Source organism: Phocoena phocoena, chromosome 2 (genome assembly GCF_963924675.1).
Source record: "Phocoena phocoena chromosome 2, mPhoPho1.1, whole genome shotgun sequence".
Classification (NCBI taxonomy): domain Eukaryota; kingdom Metazoa; phylum Chordata; class Mammalia; order Artiodactyla; family Phocoenidae; genus Phocoena; species Phocoena phocoena.
Window position 1 is genome coordinate 99,076,073 of NC_089220.1, and position 23,336 is coordinate 99,099,408.

At 37.6% G+C, this 23,336-nt stretch overlaps 1 protein-coding gene across 5 annotated transcripts in view; it reads right to left on the reverse strand.

The window, feature by feature from the left end:
* NEDD4 (NEDD4 E3 ubiquitin protein ligase) overlaps positions 1 to 23,336 on the reverse strand; it is a 134,249-nt gene that overhangs the window by 26,544 nt on the left and 84,369 nt on the right. For 2 of the 5 annotated variants that reach the window (XM_065871230.1, XM_065871226.1), the window contains 12 exons: positions 21,969 to 22,019; positions 20,229 to 20,290; positions 17,707 to 17,809; positions 12,631 to 12,797; positions 10,618 to 10,735; positions 10,359 to 10,526; positions 6,835 to 6,900; positions 3,856 to 3,975; positions 2,425 to 2,628; positions 1,147 to 1,227; positions 866 to 920; positions 711 to 769 (listed from right to left, as the gene is read on the reverse strand). In XM_065871230.1, coding sequence (XP_065727302.1) covers positions 711 to 769; positions 866 to 920; positions 1,147 to 1,227; positions 2,425 to 2,628; positions 3,856 to 3,975; positions 6,835 to 6,900; positions 10,359 to 10,526; positions 10,618 to 10,735; positions 12,631 to 12,797; positions 17,707 to 17,809; positions 20,229 to 20,275 — 1,188 coding nt within the window. In that variant the 5' untranslated portion in view covers positions 20,276 to 20,290; positions 21,969 to 22,019. The remainder of the gene's footprint in view (positions 1 to 710; positions 770 to 865; positions 921 to 1,146; positions 1,228 to 2,424; positions 2,629 to 3,855; positions 3,976 to 6,834; positions 6,901 to 10,358; positions 10,527 to 10,617; positions 10,736 to 12,630; positions 12,798 to 17,706; positions 17,810 to 20,228; positions 20,291 to 21,968; positions 22,020 to 23,336) is intronic. The other 3 variants (XM_065871227.1, XM_065871228.1, XM_065871229.1) reach the window with 3 other exon arrangements.

Sequence of the window (23,336 nt, forward strand, 5' to 3'; positions counted from 1 at the left end):
AGTGATTTCTTCATTAAAGGAGCAATTTGAAAAGTATACTTTTAGTTTGAACTCTGAGGAGTTGCCTTTTTTATCCACTACTTTAAAAGACTAAACATGGAGTCAGAAGAGTAATCTACAAGAACTGTACCTTCAATTTTACTTATTTTTGTGAATTAGGAAACAGTTAAAATCTGAAAAACTGAAGTTGGAAGAAGAAGCTATATAAAAGAGATTAAAATGATTTTCCTATCGTTAATCTGACTCAAGAGTAGTGTTAACATCATACATGGTAATAATTGTACTTAAATGTGAGTACGTCTTATATACCGGTATTTACAACGATTTCAATCAAAAAGTTCAAGTCATGACCCTGAGTTGATAGGGTGCTCTCTGCTTCCTCACCAGATACACTTTTGGCTCCTTTGATCTCCTGAGGATTGCCAGCCTTCTTCTTCAGACAAGTACCAGCCTGAGCACGGCAGACCACTGCCTTAGTATTTGACTATCTGGCTCACTGGTTTCACAAGGCTGCCACGCAGAGTAAGGATAATGACTTTATATGCTCTTTTCAAATAACTGAGACCTGGTGTATGGGCGGTGGGGAGAGGGGAGATCTGCAAATGTGCTTTCCTCTCAACACCTTTAGTGCTATGTCCTTGATCAAACACCCTTGAAGAGACAGGTAAGCGGACAACCCCATCAGACGATCCTGATACAAAGAGACTTACTGGTCCAGTTATTGCTACATTCTGCAACCGAGGATCTTCCCATTGTGTTCTTTTTATATCTGAAGAGAGAGAGAAGAAAAGATGTTCTCCATCCTCATGTACAAAATTCGATACTGCAAAAGATAATGTAATGAAAATAATCACATTGCACGTACTGTGATTTATGTAGAAGATTCTTCCATCGGTGTGAGTTCTTTCTTCCCATCCTGGCTATAATGAAGAATATATTTCAATTATGTTAGGAAATGGTTTTCGATGTATGGGCAGAGAAATAGATTTGGTTATATGGTTGATTTAATTTGCATATTCCATTCTTAGTAGAAGACATCAACACTTCAACAATATTATTAATTATAGTTGTTAAAGAACTACTGTATTCCAAAATACAAATGTTTGAGATAGCCAAGTTAGATGGGTAGCAGTTCTAGAAACTTACAGGTAAAGGCCCCAGGTCATTGGAGGAATCAAGTGATGTCTTTCCTCTCACATGAGCTGGAATTTTCAGTCTTGGATCTTCCTTTTTTGGTAGAGTAAATAAAGAAAACAATACACACACACAAACTTTAAAATCACAAAAGTCAATCTGTTACTATGTTTTCTAATATCAATGGATATCACTTTTATTTCTTTTGCTTACTCTATGAAATAACAGGTTCTCGTCTAAAATCTGTCACTCACAGGCTACAATATTCAGTTCTCCGGTCTCAGAGGAGGATCAGTATTAACTCACTACCTCTTTCACAGAAACCATTCGGAGTATATTGCCCACTCTTTATGGACAGTGTCACTACTTAGGGCTCTTCTCTAAATAAAGTGGGACATAAAACTGGAGCACATGTTATTTCTGAGGCCCTGATCATGCTTTTAGGCACCTAGCTGCTAAGGTGTTAATTTATTAATATTTTTGAAAGATAGGAAGGTAAGCGCCAAAAGGTTATTAAAGGCAATTCAAACTGTTGAAAGAAAGAACAAAATTTAATTTATTTGGATTTACTGATGTATATTATAATTTTAATATTATTTTCTTAAATCATTTATTGTATAATTTTAGTTTTATTTAGGTATATTGGTGTTTTAAACAAATTTATTAATCAAAATCTCTTCATCTGCTGCTGATTTTCAGTAATTTTTCAGTTAGTGGTGAACCAACTGCTCAACAACTTTAAGCCTTATCTTAACATAAAAATACCTATTCTACCTAGTCTCATAGGTTTTTTTGGGTACTATGAGATATGGATTCAAAAGTACTTTGGAACTATAAGCCTCATATAAAGGGAAAGGATTATGACTAAATATCTTCCTCAGTATTCAGGGCTAGTGAGCTAAAAACTGCAAACATGGTAATTCCCTGGCAGTCCAGGGGTTAGGACTCCACACTTCCACTGCAGGGGGCGTGGGTTCGATCCCTGGTTGGGGAACTAAGATTCCCACAAGCTGCACAGTGTGACCAAAAAAACACACACCCACAAAGACAAACAAAAAAACCCCAAAACTGCAAACAGGAAGTAAATGTATCTCCATGACAATCCCCCCAAATATTAAAAATAGGCATAAACATATTGAATAGAAATAATCCCATTAAGATTTCAACCTATCTCTAAATGAGGACTAGGAAATGTAGGGTATATTAATGTATAATTAAAGATTATCAAGGACTACACATGAGAGACTATTACTGTTGTTATAAATTTAAACTGGAGAGCACTGAAGTTACCCAGGTGGTGGTTTTGGTGTTGTGGTCAATGAAGAAAGGCCTCCCGTTTGGTGCATGCCGGACTTCCCAGCCTTTGGGAAGGAATCCTCGCTCCACTTCAGATGGCTGGGTCACCTGCTGTGCTGCGTCACTCGTGGGGGCCTGTGGGTGAGGGCCTGCAGAAGAACCCTGGCTTGACGGTAGCTGACTGGTCTCCACTGTGGTCTAGCACGTTAATTCAGTCGTGTTGCAGTGTTTTATAGAGAACACACAAATAGCTGTGGTTAAAAAGGTAACTTAACCTGCAAACAGCACACACAATTATAAATAGGCCTAAAGATTGGAGGCTCATTTTTCCAATACAGTGTTTTGTCAAAGTTTGTTTTTAAAATAATTTATAATTTCTCAGCTGATTCTTGAGCAGTAAGAATGCTGGTTAACCATCAGTCTGTTAGCCCTAGTTGCAAGGGAAGCTGCAGTGCCAAGTGGAGAAGGTTGTCTTTGCTCACCCAGAAGACTCATATAGAGTGGGAATTTCCCATACACACAAAGTGGGTTCAAATGCTGGGAAGACAAAATGAATGACAAACATATACTACAGAAATGCATACCTGAAATGTAATATATTCACGTGATGAAATATAAGGCAGTAGTTAAAAGAAATACACTGGATTTATATATAAAACAACATGATAGGGTTTTAAAACAACGGTGAGCAAAATAATATTTAGAATTATATAATACATCTTTGCAAAACTTGACACATGGACATAAATAACATTTTGCATTGTTTAGCTCTCTATTAAGTACATAAAATAGGCAGGAAGAATCCCCAACAAGCTCACGATGGTAGTTCCCTCTGGGTAGTGGGGTCAAGTGCTTGGCTACAAGGAATTTAGTTTTATCTGTCAGATTTTATTTTAAAAAAGAAAATGTCTAGAAACATATATGGTGATTTGTTAATGGTGGTAAATTCAGGGTGTTAAGAAAATCGGTATTTACTATCTTATTCCCTGTACCTTTCAGTTTTAAGAAAGTTCTCAATAAGAGGCATGGTGATAAGAGAAAATATTTTCCTAAATGCTTGCAAGGAAAGATTACAAAAGGCGCTCACTGTTGCCAAGGACAAAGTGTCATCATGACAAAGTTCTTTGATAGATACTATTCATCAAGATTATCTTTTAGCAAAATAATGATCTTAACCATTCAAATTACACAATTACCCAGTGGACCAGATCATTTACTTTGTCCTCCTATTCCCAATTGGACTTGTTTTACATAATAACAAGCAGTGATTCATGTATATTAGAGATCGGCCGGAAATGGCAGACAATTAGCACCAATATCAGAAAATAATTAGAAGCATCCAGCATATACTACAAAGTGACATAATAGCTTCCATAGCTTTCAAATTATGTAACAAAACACATTAATGGATAGATTGCAGGGTACCTGTACAGTGGGCTTTATCCAGGTAGTAGTTCTGCAATTATGATCCACGTAATATGATCTTCCTCTTTCATCTTGTTTTTCTTCCCAACCTGGTGGTAATCCAGATGAAGTAGGCAAGAGCTAAGTGAAGAATAACAGAAGAATTAAATATTAATAAGAAAGAATCCTTTTTAAAAGGACCACATCCCTTTTTCACTGCTAGCTCTCTTTATTTATTTATTTATTTTTTGATGTGGACCATTTTTAGAGTCTTTATTGAATTTGTTACAATATTGCTTCTGTTTCATGTTTTGGTATATTGGCTGTGAGGCATGTGGGATCTTAGCTCCCCGACCAGAGATCGAGCCTGCACCCCTTGCATTGGAAGGCGTAGCCTTAACCACTGGACCGCCAGGGAAGTCCCCCTGCTAGCTCTCCTTAAAATGAATCATGTTTTAAATCATATTTTAAAGTGTACAGCATTTCACTTAAAAAAAAAAACTCCAGTAGAACAGATAATAATGACGAGAATGATAACAACACTAAAAATCACGAGAGTAATAACAACCACACACTAAGTGCTTTAACACAGATCATGCCATTTAACCTCCACACAAATCTTAATGAGAAAATTAAGATTACTGGCCCATTTTACTTAAGGATGAAACTGAAGCTTAGAAAAGGGAAGCAATTACCTACCAGATAACATTGCTAGTATGCAGCTGAGATTTGAACCCAGGTAGTCCAACTACAGATATGATCACCCATATGTGCCAAGTCAAAAGTTACCCCTGCTTTCTTTCTGTGAGGGCTGGGGACATGCTGATTATTGTAGTGTATTACTAATGAACAAAAGAGGTCTAGTTTTCCAGGTTTACTTAAAATAGTCCAGGCCTGGCCTTCCTTTTGTCTTTTTTTTTTTTTCATGAGCTTTAATTTAAAAAATTTTTTTGGCCGTGCGGCAGGTGGGAATCTTAGCTCCCCGACCAGGGATCAAATCTGCGCCCCCTGCGTTGGAAATGCGGAGTCTTAACCACTGGACCACCAGGGAAGTACCTGTTTTGTCTTAGAGATTAGACTCTTCAAGGTTTCGCCTGGTTCCCTAATGTGTCCTACACATACATACTATCACACTAGTCTGTTCACTAGATATACTGTTCCCTAGATGTACGGGGGTTAGATGTACATTGCTGACAGTTACGATGAGCTGTGAGTCTACAAAATAATGGAATTCAAATTTGCCCAACTTTACAAATGTCCTACAGCTGGTGAGTAGATAAATGGGATGTAGTAGACACATCTACACGACGGAATACCATGAGCTACTGAGACATGTAACAACATGGATAAACCTCAGAAACATCACATGAAGTGAAAGAGGCCAGATACGTAAGACGGCCTGCTGTACAGTTCCACTTATATGAAATTTCTAGAAAAGGCAAAACTAGCAACAAAAGCAGATGAGTGTTCACCTGGGGCTGAGAGTAGGTATTAGGATTAAGAAAACTTTTTGTGGCGATGGGAGAATCTCAAACTTGACTGTGATCATATTTGCACAACTGCATACATTTACTAAAACTCATTTATTTGTGTACTTAAAAATGGGTGGATTTTATGGCATGTAAATTATACCTTAAGAAAGCTGTAAACATGCAACCAAACATAACAGACCTCTAATCAATGTATTGAGAAGAAAAAGGCACGGAAATCGCTTTTCCAGTACATAAAATGTAAATCATCTCTAGATTCTATGGCTCATCTGGTGTACTTAAAATAGTTTCTCGGATGAGTGCCTGTCAGTCAATCAGAAATTCACCAGTTTCAATGCATAGAGGAAATGATGAAGTGAGGCGGGAGAAATACCAGGGATCTCCTTAAGTGGCTCCAGGCGAGTGGAGGTGGCCAGACACAGGGTAGTGAGAGGAAGGCTGGGGAGGGCAGTCTTGCCGTGGCATCCACCCTCTTGCTGATGGTCAATGGTGACTGGACCAACTGCACAGGTGGGTACCCCTTCCTTCCTCAGCACAGAGTCCATGTCTCTCTCTTGATGCAGGGCCACCTTTTTAGATAGATGAGCTACTCCTAGGTCGAGGACTTCTGAGCCTGTGCATTCCTTTGCTGGAACTCCCGTGAAAGCAAAAATAATCCCCACTTTTCAAAATTAATATACAGACTGCCATTCAAAATCACAAATGGTTGGTGGGAAAAAAGTGAGGCGGCCAGTCCAAGTGGGGAACTGGAACACTCACAGGCCCAGAAGGGGAGAGAATTAGGACATGGAAACAGGCTATTTGGAAGAAAGAGCCCAGACAGAAGGGAAGGTGGCTGGGGTGGGGGTGGGGGTGTCTGTGGGTGGCTAAGAGGGAGGGGAGGCTGAAAGGGCCAGGAGCCTGGGTGTTTACATTTGCTTTGAAAAACAAGCGGGGACCATCTGAGGAAGAGACAAACTCAAAGCAATGATGCTTGAGTCAGAAAGAGGATGGAGGCCATGACATTGTTAGGTCTAAGCTCCAGTCCAGGTCATGGCGGGAGATGCTACTGAGGAAGCAGCGGACGGCTCCTCCGCGGGCTGATGAAGTCCATCCTGGCCGCCAAGCCTGCCGACACCAGGGCACACCTGCCTGAGGGACCAGCCCCTGACGCAGCTTCATGCACGGGGCGGAAACAGTCGCAAGATGCCATGGGCCAGGCACAGGGCAGAGGCCACTGGAGACCACAGTCTCGATCTGTACGCAACACCTCCAGCCCACACAGCGCTTCACCTGCCAAGCCCAGACGCTACCCACCAGCACATGGGGGCTTGGCTTTCTCATGATGGGAGAGACAGGTCTCCAGGTTTTGTCCTTAAAGGGCCTACCTATCCCATTTCCCCTCCCTCAACCTCATCCCCCAGAGCCCAGATGCTGTGCTGGATCAAACGTTCATGTTCAGCGTTCCAAAAAAAAAAGTTGCTGGGTCTTATATTTTTGTTGAGGACTGAGGGGAGAGGCTAAAACTCACCACAGGAAGTGTAGGCTGTTCCTCAAAAGTATAGGCTTGTAAGCTGCCTCTTCTGCTGGAATGATTCTTATAAAAGAAAAAAAAAAAAGAACGATAATAACCTTAGGTCTCTGCTTTGTCTTTGAATGGCAGATAAGGTAGCAGGGTGGGTATGATGGGGCAGAAGAAAGAACACCCACCCCACCCACTCTCAGCCTCACTCAACACCACGCCACCCCCGCCGATGCCTTCCAACTTCCAGCTCACACTTGTCCCTCGAGTCCTAGACTGTCTCCTGGACACTTTCTCTTGAAGGTCTAACAGAGAACCCTTTATTGTGTCCAAAACTGGATTCAGCTTTTCCCTGTCCACACCCACTCAAACCTGTTCCTTCGCAGGTATTCCTCGTCTCAGTGGGCAGCAAGGGAGGCCAGCAGCTGCCCTAGGCAGACATCGGTCAGCCCCCGATTTCTCCCCTTCCTGTCCCTTACAGCCGGGTCAGTTACCAGATCCTATGCATTCTATTTCTTCACTAGCTCTCAAATACATTTCCCTTACACTTTTTTTTAAACTTCAGGTTTTCATCCTTTATCACCTTGGCTATTACTGTGGCAACATCCTAACAGATGTGCTTGCTGCAAGTCTTATTTGCTTAAATCTACTCTCCATACCCCGTGCTGCAGCCAGAGAGCGTTCTGCAGCGCAGATTTCATCACATCATTCCCTCACTCCGAGCCCTTTGGTGACTTAAATTCACTAGGATAAAATCTACAGCACAGAGCACAATGGTTAGTGAGCTTCCGGACCTGGCTCTTCCTGCTGGCTGCAGCCCTCCAATCTCACGACCCACCCTCTGGACATTCCAGATTACTTGTTTCCTGGAACTCGCATAATTTTTCTTTCCTTGTGCTTTTATATGCACGCTGTTGTTGCCATCTGAAATATTTTAGTTCTGTTACTTAATGACATTAAAATTTATAATATATGTATAAATTAAGTCAGAGGAGCCTCTGTAGGGTTGTTTACAATAACAAAGAACTGTAAACAATCTAAAGTCCATCAAAGGACACTGGAGAAATAGCTTAAGGGTTACTTGCACAAGGGAATGATGTTTGATTATTTTGTTGTTGTTGGTTTTAAAAAGAGCACACCTATATTTACTGAAATGGTCCAATGTCTATGATACAGTATGTTAAAAAAAGTAAGTTACCAGAAAGTGCGCACAAGATGATCTCAGGTTAAAAAACTGATATACAAATATGTCTGTGCATGCATGTTTATGAATATGTAGAAAATGTTTAAAACTATATATGCCAAACCCTTAATGGCAATTGAGGGAGCACATGTTAGAGGTAAAATGGAAGATTCAATTTTTACTTTATAGACTTCAGTACTGTTTCAATTTTTAACCATGACCATATAATACTTTAAAAATAATAAATTAATTTTTTTAAATTAATATGCACATGGTATGAAATTCAAAAGGTACAAAAGATATATGCCCTGTTTACCCTGTTCCTCTCTTCAGAGCCAAGCAATGTTACCAGGTTTAGTTTAGTTTTCAAGAAATATACTACACATATTTATGCTCTGTCATGTAAATAATTTTATAAATTGTAACGTACCAAAAACACTGTTCGGTACCTTGGTGTTTTCCACTGAACAATATCTCTTAGGGATTGTTCCATACAACATATACATTCAAAGATGCTTCATTCTTTTCAATGGCTGCATGGTATTTCATTGTATGGATGCCACCTTTTACTTTTTTTTTTTTTACCATCTTTATCGGAGTATAACTGCTCTACAATGGTGTGTTAGTTTCTGCTGTATAACAAAGTGAATCAGCTATACATATCCACATATCCCCATATCTCCTCCCTCTTGAGTCTCCCTCCTACCCTCCCTATCCCACCCCTCTAGGTGGTCATAAAGCACCGAGCTGATCTCCCTGTTTTATAATTAAAAGAATAATAATAACAGGAAGAAAGGGAATAGGACCTTATGCGATTTATCACCAGCAAATCAATATAGTTTATCCTTTAAGTCTTTGACCTTTCCCACTCCTCTGACCAAAAAATAAAATGAAATGAATGGAAGATAGAATAGACGGATGGAAGAAAGGAGGGGAAGGGAGCAGGCAGGCAGACCTGCTCTTGGATATTCACACAGGCATTTACACAGAACTGTCTACATTGAAGCGTCTTAAGGGAGGTGCTAGAACAGAAGTCAGCAAACTTTTTCTGTTAAGGTCTAGATAGGAAATATTTTTTATGGGCCAAGCGGTCTCTGCTACAACTACTCAACTATGACAATCTAGTGTGAAAGCAGCCACAGGCAATACTTAAACAGATAGGTGGGCTGTAGGCTGAAGATACTTTAACCAGCATATAACCTGCAGGCAGTCAGCCCTCCATATTTACTAACTGAATGAAAAGCAAGGAATTGCAACTGGAAATGACCACAGCATCCTCAGATGCCTCTTTGTCTTCCACTGAAAGGTCTCCCTTGATAAGGTTAGAGAGCTAGCCACAAGGACCTCATCAGGGCAGTGTATGTTGGAGTATTTGCTTCTGGACCCCACAGACAGCAATTTTTCAAGCAGTTACTGGAGTGAGAAGGTCATCTATCTTCTTGTTTAGTCAAAGTACATCAGCTCTTATTCACATGTGTGTTGGTGACATGTGTGGTATAGCTGAGAAGGAGAAACGTAACCCTAAACACCCAGGACCCACCCTGGCACTCATCAGCATCATCAAGACAAAATCAACACTACTTTGTAATCATGCCTAAACACAGCAACATGTGAACACTGTCCAAGCCACAAAATACCAATTATCTCCCTATCCTGGCAGATATAAGTGACTGCTGCTTTTTTTGCTAATTTAGCTTTAGAGTCGGGACAGATAAGATTTGAGATACCCAATCACAGAATAATCTCTGTTTCCTGACAGCATCCAATGCAGGGCAAAGTCCTGCTTCCTTAAATCCTCCTCAAAATTGACTAACATGAGCCCAAATCCTTTAAGTCTTTCCTAACATACTGCTACTGAGACACTCGTGGTGTGTTTTCCCCTTGCTGAAATGAGTAATAAACCCAACTTGTTCAATTACAGGTGTGTTCTTGGCAGCCTTTGGCTGGAGGGCACTGATTTATGTGATGGACATTTAGACTCCAATGACCATTTGGATTTTCCATGACTCTGCCTCATACTATTAGTGGGGATATTTGAAAACGGCCGTGCTGTAAAGTACCAAAGTCCCTAACACATTATTACGTATAACTTAAGACAATTTTTTTCTCATCACAAGAAAAAAAAAAAACTTGTGAAGTGTTGGATAGTAACTAAACTTATTGTGGTTATAATTTTGCAACATATTTATAAAATCATTATGGTGTACATCTTAAACTAATACAATGTGTTATATCAACTGTATCTCAGTAAAACTGGAGGAAAAAAGATAACATTCAGTCTTTAGACACTGAATGGAATAATATATAATACAAAATCCTGAAGCTCCAACAACATCTAAGACCATCTTACTGAGCTGGATACTGGCTGGCCAGTGGCTGAATTTCCATAAACAGTGAGTCTGGCATTCAATTCTTCTGCAAGATTAGTCTGGACGTCCAAGTTATTTGATGGTGGAGATGAGGGGAAGGCCTGATGGATGTACATGGTGGCTTCATCCTCTCTTATAACTTCCCAGTTCTAAAATGAACAGAATAAGCTTAAGCCACACATACCTTAATCTACTGCTGTAACATATGTCTATCAACAAGAATGAGAAAATGATTTCTACCTCGGAAGACTCTCGGCTGTAAACACTTTCTGTTTCCTCAGATATCTGCCGCCTGGTGGTGAATGCACGCTGGGCTTGCAGTTGAATGTTACCATTCTCAGCATCTGTTAGGTTGTCCCTGTATTAGAAATGTAAAAGCCATCACCCACGTCTGAAGAGAGTTAAAGTGATAGTCAAAAATTCTGTTTTCATGAAAAAAAAAAACAACTATATTAGATCAGAATTTATTGTTCTGGGCCAAAGGTTGCTTCAAAATGCATAGATTTAAGTCCTAGGCACAACGGTACCTGCAAGAGTACCTTATGGAGTTAAAGTTTTTGTGAAAATGTGTAATTCCTAATATTTTCATTCATCACTGTGCCTAGGATAATGTCTCCCCTATGTGGGCACTCAAAAAGTATTTGTTGAATGAATGAATACCTGAGAGTTTCATAAATAATTTCATTATATTATTACTTCACCGTGTTCTTACAAGAGTAAAATCTAAAGTAGCTCCAGAAAGTTCATAAAACAGAAGCCATATACATCTTCATGAATCAGACAGTAACATTTTCCAGAACTGATCTTTAGCCAAGAGTAGACTTCCCATGTAGGAACGCAGAGGGCAGAAGGAAAGACAGTGTAAGCACACTATAATTAAAAACTTGATAGAGTACAGATTAAATGGTATCTATCTGCTTTTGATCATATACAGTAATGGACCGCTTCTGAAAAAGGACAGTAATAAAGGCGTGTCTGAATCTAGGAAAGGTACGGTTAATCAGACTGAACACCCACTCCCCAGTCATTTCTGAGTTATACTGTTCTAGCTAGTTGTGTTTAATATAGCCAGACCATAAGATCTAGAATTTTATATAGATATTTAATAATAAAATTATTGTTCATTTATTTAATGCCAGATAAGCTCAGGATAGTCAGAAGACCAGTTCTTACTGCACTGTTGCTGGAGAAAACATAGTGGTCCTAAGAGAATGCCTTACACTTTTTTCCTCCTAAATAGTTGATTTTTGCTGGCTGAAAACAACATCAACCACAGTGAAAAAAATGTGATTCTGCTCAAGTCAGGCTTGCCATAATACTGAGGTATACAACAGGAGGATGTTGCAGAAATTTATCGTGCTTTCAGTCTTTCAATCTGTACGCCATTCTACAGAGATCAATGCCTCTGTGACACGAAGAACTTGGATCATTAATTTGCTTTGGAAGGATGTGAGAAGGGAAAATATCTATGAAAGTGCTTGGACTATATCAGATACAAAATACCAAAGCCAAAAATTAGAACATTAAGGGACAAATCAGAAAAATTTTATGTCTGTGTCAAAAAGAAGAAAACTAAAGAAAGACTTCATAAGGTTATAAGGAAGGATAAGTGGAAGGATATTTGATAATAAACATGAATAATGGAAGAATTTATAAATGTTATTTACAAACATACAGTCTGATGATAATAAAAGAAAAATGTCACTGAGGAAACATAAATCAGAATACCTCAAAGGCCATTCTGTCCTTGATTTGGGTACATTGGGAAGTATGTATACATTGACCAGATTGGCAAATGGGTGTTTAACAAAAGACCTTATTATCGAGTCCTTTCAATTTTATAAACAATTTACACTTTAAAAATACCGTACTGTAGAAATTAACATCTCATTATATTTTAGTATCAAACTACAAAAAAATCTCCAAGATTTTCCAAACTAGTCTCAAGAGAAAAACGTTTCTTTTGTGGCTATAATTAAAAACAGAAATAACTGGCAACTTATTAAAATAAAGAAGCAATTAGAAGGGTGGTATTTGTGACTCAAATACTTTTTAATGCTATCAAATCATTTTAAAAAAGAAGCATCCATGATAGTATTTTTAAAGCCCTGGGCCATAAAAATCCTAGCATTCTTGCAGTTTTTGGATCCCCACACTATTATGAATCCATTTGAGCCATTTGAGCCATGACTTCAAAATGAAAACTAGTGGTCCAAAAGTATTCAGATTACAAACATGAAAGTCATCACATACTGAAGGGTTGGTCTTTTCCACTGTGTTCTTCTAGATTCATGGTTTACATAGTAGGTCCTTCCAAGAATATCCTGCCTCTCTTCCCATCCTGGAGGTAGAGGGGAAGGTTCTGGTTGCTGCTGCAAATGGCAAGCAGCATCTGGTTGGTCCAAAACCACCCAGCCAGGCTGAAAAACAGAATGGTAACAATTAAGTGTGTGCTTAATTTTTTTAACCTTATAAGTTATGCTAGAGGAAGTTTTAAAAGAGATTTAGCACACCCAGTTCCAGAAACTATGCAAAGACAGAATTAGCACATTGTCAACTTTTAAGACCATAATAGGAATATCTTATGATAATGAAGATTTTTTTTTTTGCAAAATGATAACATTTAAATTTTGCTTGAAAAACATTGTTTTTGAAAAAATTTAAAACATGTCTAATAGGAGAAAAAGGACATAGAAAACTTTCAAATAAACAAACAGCACTGGAAGGCACTAAGAAATTGAAAAGCATAGTTTAACCTTACTCTATTCTCTAACTTATAAACAGGGATAATATCTTATTGGGCATTGTCTCTCCGACAGAGAAAGCACCTTGTTTATGGTGGAAATAAACAACTCTCTGAAACCTGAAAAAAAAAATCACTGGATGAAGGTCAAATATGTAGAGGCATGACAGGGAAGGGCAAATGATTTAGAAATAATTGAGTGATGGAAAAGACATGATGATTCTCTGGTCTGACTTTTCTCTTTCTCCTCTGGACCATGGAAAGGCATTTTGGTCAGGTCATAAGACAGTCAAAGAAAGAAAGTTTTGTTTTGTTTTATTTATATGCTAGGAAGGCATTGGAAATTTCCTCTGAGACTAGCAAGGGGCAAACATACAAAAACCCTTAGCTAGGGTAGTTATAGAGTAAGGAATTATTTGAAAAGGATAGCGAGGGTTAGTGACATGCTTTCATACAAGAAACCTCATAACAGAAAAGGCAGTCAGTAAAAGGTTCTGCTAAACATCAACATGGTTAGGAAGCACAAATACACTAGTGATGAAAACTTAAAAATTCTCCTAAAGGGACACAAAAGAAGACCTGAATGAATGAAGAGACATAATGTGATCTTGGCTATTAGGAAGATTTAATCTCAGAAAGGTGTCAATTCTCCCCAAGTTAATTTATAAAGTTGCCAAGATTCCAATAGAACTACATTATGGATTTTTTGGAAAATAACAAGGCAAGGCAATTTTCAAGTTCAAATAGAAATAAAAACAAGCAAGAATAATCAGCACAGTTCCAAAACAGTAGAGTGAAGATTAACTTTATCAGATAAAACATACCACAAACCACAATAATGAATAGAATTGGAAAACTCAGAAAGAATCAAATTTATAGGAATTTAGTATATGAGAAAGACATTTCAAATTTGTGAGAAGATAGGCAAATTACTTAGAAAAAAAGAAAAAAAAATCTGGGTTTCTACCTCATACCTTATAACCAGAATGTTACAGATTAAGCAATATTTAAAATGTTAAAAAGTAAAAGCAAAATGTATTAGAGCAAACCTGGGGATATTAAAAAAATATATTCTAAGAGTGGAGGAGCCATTAAGTATGACATCAAACCTGGAAGGCATAAAAGAGATTGAGTGATTTGATTACAACCCCCCAAATATGTACATGGCAAAAACTACTAAATCAAAGTTAAAAAAAAAAAAGGCAAGCTGGGGAACATATTTGGTACCATAATAATAGGTAAAAAAATCATTTCCTTAATATATAGAGAGCCTTTTGTTCTAGACATTGGGGATCTAGCACTGGAGGACAGTTGTGTGCCAGTCAGTTGACGGCTTAGAAGATGGAAGAGAATGCTTCTATGTTGGAAGGTGGGTTCTGAAGAGGAAGGGTCAAGGAGAAGAGCTGGGAAGAAAAGAAATGTTTTCTGGGAGAAAAGGATAGGGGTTTCTGCAGCAAGGTTGGTTTCTTCTGGCTAGCTCCAGTGGGAAGGTTAGAGACTGAGGCAGAAAGGAAGGTGAGGTGTAGGAGAGAGGAAGATAGAATTATTCTGGGAAAAGGAATCTGGATTGGAAGTAAAACAGACTCCTTTTCTTTCTTAGCCTATTTTCTTCTTTATATCTTCTATGGGAACTGATATCTCGTTAATTTCTTTTCCTTCTTTTTATTGCCCAAACTCCATTCTCTCTCCCTTCCCTCTAATCCCTTACTTTTTCTCTCCATCAATGTTTACCTTCCTTCTCTCTCTCCTTTCCTTTCCTTTAAATGATCATGACATAGGATCTATATATCTAAAAATTTGTCTTGCACACATTAAATCACATTTTACTTCTCTGGTCTCAATTTCAAAAGTGTTAGAGTTGAACTTTTATATTTCACGCTCTTGAAAAAAAAGACTAATTAAAAAAATATGGTCACTGATTATTTTTCTGCAGATTAATAAAATTTATTAATAAACGGGTTCTCGCTTCTGCTGTGAAGGATTATGAAAATATTCAGAGCTTGGAAAATGGTACCAAAAATATTTCTTTAAAATCTTCTTAAAGACTTCTCTCTTTTTTTTTTTTGCTGTACGCGGGCCTCTCACTGCTGTGGCCTCTCCCGTTGGAGCACAGTCTCCGGATGCGCAGGCTCAGCGGCCATGGCTCACGGGCCCAGCCGCTCCGCGGCATGTGGGATCTTCTCGGGCCGGGGCACGAACCTGTGTACCCTGCATCGGCAGGCAGACTCTCAACCACTGCGCCACCAGGGAAGCCCAAAGATTTCTCTCTTAAAGGTCTACTTATTGAATTTATGTTACCCAAGTAAACTTGTGAAGAGGGAAAAAAACTAAGTAAGGGCCTATTTTTTAAAAACCCGTTTCAGTTCCAAGAGGAAGTATAGTTACACATTTGAACATTGTTTAGAAAGAATGAGTTTTCATTTTCTGTCGAGAATGCCTCCCTATTAAACATGTATCAGCTAATATTCTTCACAAAATAATTTTCTAAGTATCAATGTATGTTACTTTATTACTAACCTCAAAGCTAATATGCAACTGCCCACAATTTAACAGAGTCAAAGTGCAGAAAGAAAGCATTTAGAGGTACAACAAACATTATATTATACGGTAATTGTGTAAAATACATACAAGTAAACCTAAAGTTACAAGGGGTGCAAAAATCAAATATTACACAATTATCTATTATAGCCACACTTTATTGTACTAGGGCATACAATGCCTAAGAGTGAGCCTCTTCTGAAAATTACAATTGTTTTCTTTAAATGGTAGGATTTTATATATTCAGTCACAAACTAAATGTCAAAGACAAGACTTCTCTGGTCATCAGCTACACAGAAGATAAATAAGCACAGATTCATGTGTTTGAATTCCTAGGGCCTTTCATAAATAAACTCCTACATGCTTACATCTACTGAAATTATAAGGTGCATTCTGAGGGAATTCAAACATTGAGACATGAGACCACAAAATGAAGTGAAGCAGCTCTACCCGCAGAAACTGAACTGTGAATAAGGTACCTGTGATACGTGCGTGTGGGCAAAACTTGGAGCAGGTTACCAAATAATGAAATGCTGTTAAAAATTTTTTAAGTTACTAAATAAAGAGTTTTCTTTCTTTACAGCAGACATCCTTCATTTCAAACAGAATTCCACCATTCAGGTTTCCCTGTGCACCAAAATGCCAGGTACAGAAAATTCTACTCAATAAATTTCTAAATTAAAAAAAAAAGACTGTTATATGACAAATCAGAGAAAAACTAAAATGAAAAACAAGGTAATCAAATAACGGAATTAGACTTAAGAGAGGATACCAAGTTCTCTGATTGCCAGAGTAAGGGCTAACTACAGTCTATGATTTAAAGAAAAATAGTTCTTTCTTTCTGTTATTATGAATACCCCAACAAAGTAAAGTCTCATTAGTGCATATAAAAAATTCCCAGAAAGCTTTGTTGCAAAAGCACTGCTTGTCCTCGAACTTTCTTTCTCAAGACGTTTGGGTGTGTGATGCAGAGCCCAGCACTGGGGAAGGGTCCCTCAGCCTTACAGTTCTGGAGACTTCAGCAGACCTTGATCAAAGAGGCATGACTGTTGAGGAAGCCACACATACAAAACCCTCCAGAGCAGACTGAGGCCAGCCCACTGGGTGCTTTCAGTCAATGTGGTAGAATAAGGTGCTATCTTTTGATGATAAGGTTCCTTCAGTGGGAACCTCAAGGGGCAAATGTTTTTGTTCCCTTTTCAGCTCATGAATTTTTGTGCTGGAAGAAACATCAGAGGTCATCTGGTACAACCCTGTCACTCTGTAAAGGAAGAACCTGAGGTCCAGAGAAGGTCAGACACTCACATGGTCACTCAACTCACAAGCAGCAGAGCTTGCAACTAAGACTCCAGGCTCCAAATCCCTGTCCAATTCTATTCCAAGTACATACTCTCTGCCTCTTCTTCACGCACCCCAAAGGCCCGTGGTTCTGCCCAAATCCTTGACTGGACTTCCTCTTATTCTGTCATCCGTGAAGATGGTTAAATTCTTCTGCCCTCCCATAAATGTGGCTTTTTATTAGATGACTTATATTCTCTCCCCCTCTCTCTCTTTGTCTCCTCCTTTTCTATGAGCCCTCCTGCCCACTCCCACCCCAAGCATGATAGGAAAAGTAACAGGAATTATATTTCATAGAACAGTTCCTAAGTAGTAGAGCCTCCTCAAATATTCCACATATTTAACTTACAAATACTAAATTGTGTTCTTACTTTAATGGGGGGGGAAACATGACATCGTTTTAGAAAACTCTGAAAAACTAGAAACAGTTAATGACTTAATTACAACAAATGCTTTCATTTATAAACATTACAACCTCTATTCCCTAACCTTTAAGAATGCCATCAGTAATGGCCACTCATTCTACAGAAATATCCTTAGCGGAAAGAAATGTTTAACAAATTCTTGGGTAAAATAAACAAATGTCCAGGGAAGTAATTTTTGTTTCACACATTAACTTCATTTGAATAGTTATTTTTTCTTCGGAGTATAGTAAAATAAGAAATTAGATATTTTCTTTTTAGTTTAACCAAATATTTATAAAATCTCACCTCTAATTCCTCAGCCTGTTCTGTGTTATCTTCTTCTGAGCCACTGGTTTTAGGTAAGTAAGTCATTTTTAATCTCAGATAACCTTTAACTCTTGATTTGTGACTGTAGAAAAGAAAATAATAATTCACAAAATTTTAATACTAAGAAGAAAAGCACTCATTTAATAAGAGTTTACTGAACATCTACTAGCTACTAGAGGAGATTCAAAGACAAGTTCCAGTGCAGAAGATATTTAAGAAAAGGAATAGATGGTGGAGAAAAAGGAACATCCATAAATAAATAATTGTTATGAGATAAATAAGGAACTATGGAAGTTTAAGTGAAAGATCAGAGAGAATTTGAAAGAGAAGTTGGCATTTGAGTTGGGGCTAGAAGACTGGGGAGGATTTTGATCTGTGGCAGTGAAGGGAAAGGCATATGAGTAGAGAAGAGAGCAAAAACAAGGAAATAGATGGGAAACCTGGGTTACAGTTAAGGAAATGGCAGTAGCTGAGATTGGCTGAATTACAGGATACATAAAGGGAGTGGAAATGGTCCAGCTGATGAGATCCATGTGAAATAAGAGAACGTTTAGATTTTATTTTGCATAGAATTTTGGGAATAGGGAAAGTCATCCTCAGAGATGTGCTTTAGGGATAATAATCTAGCCATGTTGTATAAGATGACAGAAAAGTGGAGAGCAAGGATGGATAACTGCCTGAAACCTAGTGTCTTCGACAGCTGTTTGAATCTGTCATACGTTAATTTACCTCACCTGTTTTCATATTGTATCTTGTATCACCTCTTTGAATAATGAGTTGTCTAAGTTAAGGGCTGCTGCCCAGTGTAGTAACATTTAAGGATTTTAAAACCTGTCTTTCTTAAGCTTCTAACTGAAGACCTAACTCTGTCTATTGCCCCCACCAAATCTAGCATCCTGTTTACTTAAGAAATCCTTGCTTGTCCTAGCTTTCTGTATAGGTTTTTTGGGTATTTTTTTAAAATAGATTTCAGTTATGTAATATGACATAAAAGTCCTAATCTTTTATCCTGTCTTCAAGAGATACTCCCCTACCCCACCTCACCGCCAATGCCTCCCTTAAGCTTTTTCCCAGGCCACTAACGTGACTCCTGTCTCCATAGTTAAGGGGGTGTGAACACTCTCACTTGTTATAAAAGATGGATACAGAAAACTTACTCAGATAATATTTTATAGGAGAGTTTCTCCACAATGATAGGTTTTATTATGTTTTTCCAACTAGGTAATATGCCTGTGGGTTTGGGCTTAGTGATGCTCAAAAAAATCTAAGAATGTAGTTGGATAAAGCTCTTTCTGCACTTGCAGTAATACCCAGTGCAGACAGAAGATGTGTTTTGAAGATAAAGATACCGGAAAGCATTTGACAAATTGAAAAGCAGGTTACTAGAGCAACCAAATAAGAGAAGAAAGAAACATTTAGTTATTCTTGATAGAGAGATGTCACAGTCAGTCCAAAATTAAAGGAAGAAAAGAGACTTATATTGCAAGACTTCTAGAGAAATTAAATATGTGGTTTCTCTTATAGATGGTAAATATGAACACAGTCAGAAAGCACCGTCCCCTTTATTTTAATAATTTATATTACAATGAATACTTAAAAATTTTGATTAAAAATATAAAATATTTTAATCAAAAATTTTACTAAGTTCCCATACTATATTTTTCAATTGCATTTTCTAGTTTTAAAAACAAAACATATAATGTTGTTTTCACAGATTTCCTTCCTCTGCTTTACTCTGCCCTTTCTGACAGTAAAGCCACATACACATCTTCACTAGATTTTACTTGATTCTGTGGTTCAGAAGATCAAAAGGAGTTTTATTTACAGCTTAAACGTAAAAATTTTGACAAAAATAAAGTAATTCAGTTTAGGAAAATGGAATTATGAACAGGGTTGTAAATTATAGTCTTTGCTCATGTTATTTTCTCTAAATATTTGAGTTTTCTGAAATATCTTTTTTTAAATGAAAGTATGCTAAATGTAGTTATATATCCCTGAAAATGGTTTTGTGTGTATCAAGTTGGATTTTTTTTTTGGCTGTGCTATACAGCTTGCAGGATCTTACTTCACGGACCAGGGACTGAACCAGGGCCATGGCAGTGAAAGTGCTGAGTCCCAACCACTGGATCACCAGGGAATTCCCTGGATGTTTTTTTTACATGAATTGATGTTTGTGATTTTTTAAAGCGCAGTATGACAAAATTACATATACTGTAAGATATAAAATACATATAAACGAATAACAAATTTCATTCTCATAGTATGATAAATATAAGGGAGACAAGTCTTTCCCAAAGGGGTATGATCACTTTTTTGTATTTTCAGAATTTTTGCACTGTGCATATATTACTTTTTAATCACAAATAGCAAAAACGCTTTTAAAAACTAATATTTATATGTAGCTTATTTACAAAGGTTGAAACTGAATTTCCAAAGAGGCTACTGTAAGGTATAAAGAGATTAAAAAAAATTTCATATGTTATTATTTTATATTTACTGACCTTCTTGGGTGAAGAACAAAATCCTTAAATGTATATGGTCTCTCCATTCTTGGATTTTCTGTCTAGAATAAAACAGTGGGTTTTTAAGATACATCTGTAACACCAAAAATATATACTTTTCAAGAATATCCATTAACTATGACCTAAGGCATAATCGAAGTTAGAGGTGAGAAAAAAGTAGCTTTAGCTAATTAAACGGTAACAGTTGGTAATTTGACAGCACTTTCACTTTCCTGCACTGTAGGAATTGCACCTGGCATCACAACTCAGTATAAAACTAGCTGAGCAGGTGTGTCATGAAGACAAAGGGAGGGTAAAAGTGGAAAAACAGTAGAGAATGGTTAGCATGCTTGTGCCCCAAAGAAATATGGAATATGTACAATGTCAGCAGGCTGGCGTGGTTAGACCATAGAGACAGTTCTAGGAGAACAAAAAAGTAAGCAGCTTGGAAAATAAGACTGGATTAAATTCATTATCAAAAGCTTGCAATGTCTAAAGACTACAGAGAGACAATAAACATCTGAAAAGACTGATAAAGAAGTATTACTTCTCTTTCTTATCAAGCTCCGCAGCCCTTTGTTTTTATTCTCCTTTACTTCTCTGCTACACTTTACATTGTTAACTACCCATTCAGCCGTGAAACTCTTAAATTCTCATGACATCATTTTACTTCGTTCTTTTTGGATTTCTCCTGGTCTGTCTTCTCTTTCTCCTCTGACAGACCCACACTGACGAACGTTCAATGTTTTAGCCTTCAATGCTCTCATCCCTCTCGTTTGGACAGCCCATTCTTCTCAGAGATTCTGCGGTTACCTTATCAATGATAGCTCTCAATCCTTCCAGACTCTTTTCCCTACACAACTTATTTTTATATCTCTGTCAGCTGCCCACTTTAAGCTTTCATTTTTCTTGTTTACTACTGATATGCAATATGGCCAAAAATAAATTTATCATATCTCAAAAAAAAAGGCTTTCCTCCTATGTTTTCTACTTGAGATACCACCCTTATCTCGCAAGTTCAACTTGTATTATCTTTACTTTTTGCTTAATTTTATTTTTTTCAACTGGAGATCCATGTTAAAAACCTGATCCAGTAATGTTATGTTATGAAATGTTCCCTGCATCTGTCTCTTTTCTTCTGTTGCTATATGCTTGGTCCAGGTTCAGTTTCATGCCCATATTGTTGTAATTTATCTTAGTTTCTTTTTGTGAGACTAAACTCTCCCCATTCCAGTTATTCAATAGAATATTTCCAAAGTGATCTTCCTCAAACAATGCTTTCATGATGTCAACCAACTTCAGTGGCTCTCTATTTCTTACTGGGGTTCATGTAAGGGAATTTTTTTTTTTTTTTTTTTTTTGCGGTACACGGGCCTCTCACTGCTGTGGCCTCTCCCGTTGCGGAGCACAGGCTCCGGACGCGCAGGCTCAGCGGCCATGGCTCACGGGCCCAGCCGCTCCACGGCATGTGGGATCTTCCCAGACCAGGGCACGAACCCGCGTCCCCTGCATCGGCAGGCGGACTCAACCACTGCACCACCAGGGAAGCCCATGTAGGGGAATTTTGAAAATAAAATGGAAAACTGAGATGAGTTTTCAGAAAATAATATGCTCAAGAAATAATAGCAGTATACACTTCACAAATCAAATATTTACATTTACTATATTGTGTATCCGTAAGTATTTATTAAAATAAAAAGAATAAACATAAAAAGTAAAATCATGGACATCTATACTAACCGGTAATGGATAAAGAGGAACATCCACTTGACCTAGGAAATCATCTCTTGTCTACAAAAGAAAGAAGAAAAAATGACATTAGTAATATGCTTGATCTTTTTGGAAAACTTTGATGAGCTATTGTCATCATTCACAAAAATACATCGAAGTGTTTTTTTTGTTTGTTTAACCCTATGAAGTATCAATGAAAAAATCAATGGAAAATAAAAGGTAATATGTTACAACTTCTGGTAATGGCAGAATGGAGTATATTAGATTGCTCCTTCTGAAGATAATAACTATACACTCTGAAAATATATCAAAACAACTATTTGAAAGCACCACAGAGTGACCAAAAGTAAGCAGAAACTGGAAGTCAATCCTTGAAAGAATGAACTGTACTAGGTAGGATTCCTGTTCATATGGCTTTTCACCTGGTAGTACTCCACAGTTCATATGGTGGAATGATTGGAACTCAAAGAGAAATCTGAAATCTTACTCATTTGAGGAGTCCAAAGACTTACTTTGAAGTCAACAGTCTAACTGGAAAGTGAGGGGGACAACCCCTGAAAGGAAGAAGACACACGAGTCCCTTCAAATCTACGTATAAACTCTATCCAAATTCCTAGCTGATCCCTGAACTGCATATGTGAAAGGCAACAGCTGGAAGGCTGAAAGGACTCAGCATAGATTTCACAGTTGATGTTCACCTAAGGGGAGCTAGCATTTAGAGTTCAGCTAACTTAATAACCTGCTAGAACAAAAATCAACACTCTTTAGGGAAAGATAACAAAACTCACTGTATCCATCATGTGCCACACACACTGTCCAATATACATTAAAAATTACTAAACATGCAAAGAAATAGAAAAATGTGACCCAGTAGCAAGAGAAAAGGTAATTAATAGAAACTGACCACAAGATAAGCCAGATCTTGGAATCAGCAGACAGGAAAGTGAGAGTAGCTATTATAAAGATGTTCAAGGACATAAAATGGAAAATAAGGTCATAATAAATGAATGGATGGGGAATCTCAGCAGTGAAATGGAAACTATAAAAGGGAATTAAATGTATATTTTGAAATATATATAGAACTGAAAAATAGAATAACTGAATTAAAGATCAGTGGATCCGCTTAACGTATGATTGAAAATAACTAGAGAAAAGTTCTGTGAACCTGAAGATATATCAAAAGAATTTGTATAATATGAAAAATAAAGAGGACTTGTGGTAAAATATCAAGCAGTATAATATATGTGTAAGTGAAGTTCCAGAAAGATAGGAGGGGAAGGAAGAGAAAATTTCTGTGAACCTGAAGATACATCAAAAGAATTTGTATAATATGAAAAATAAAGAGGACTTGTGGTAAAATATCAAGCAGTATAATAT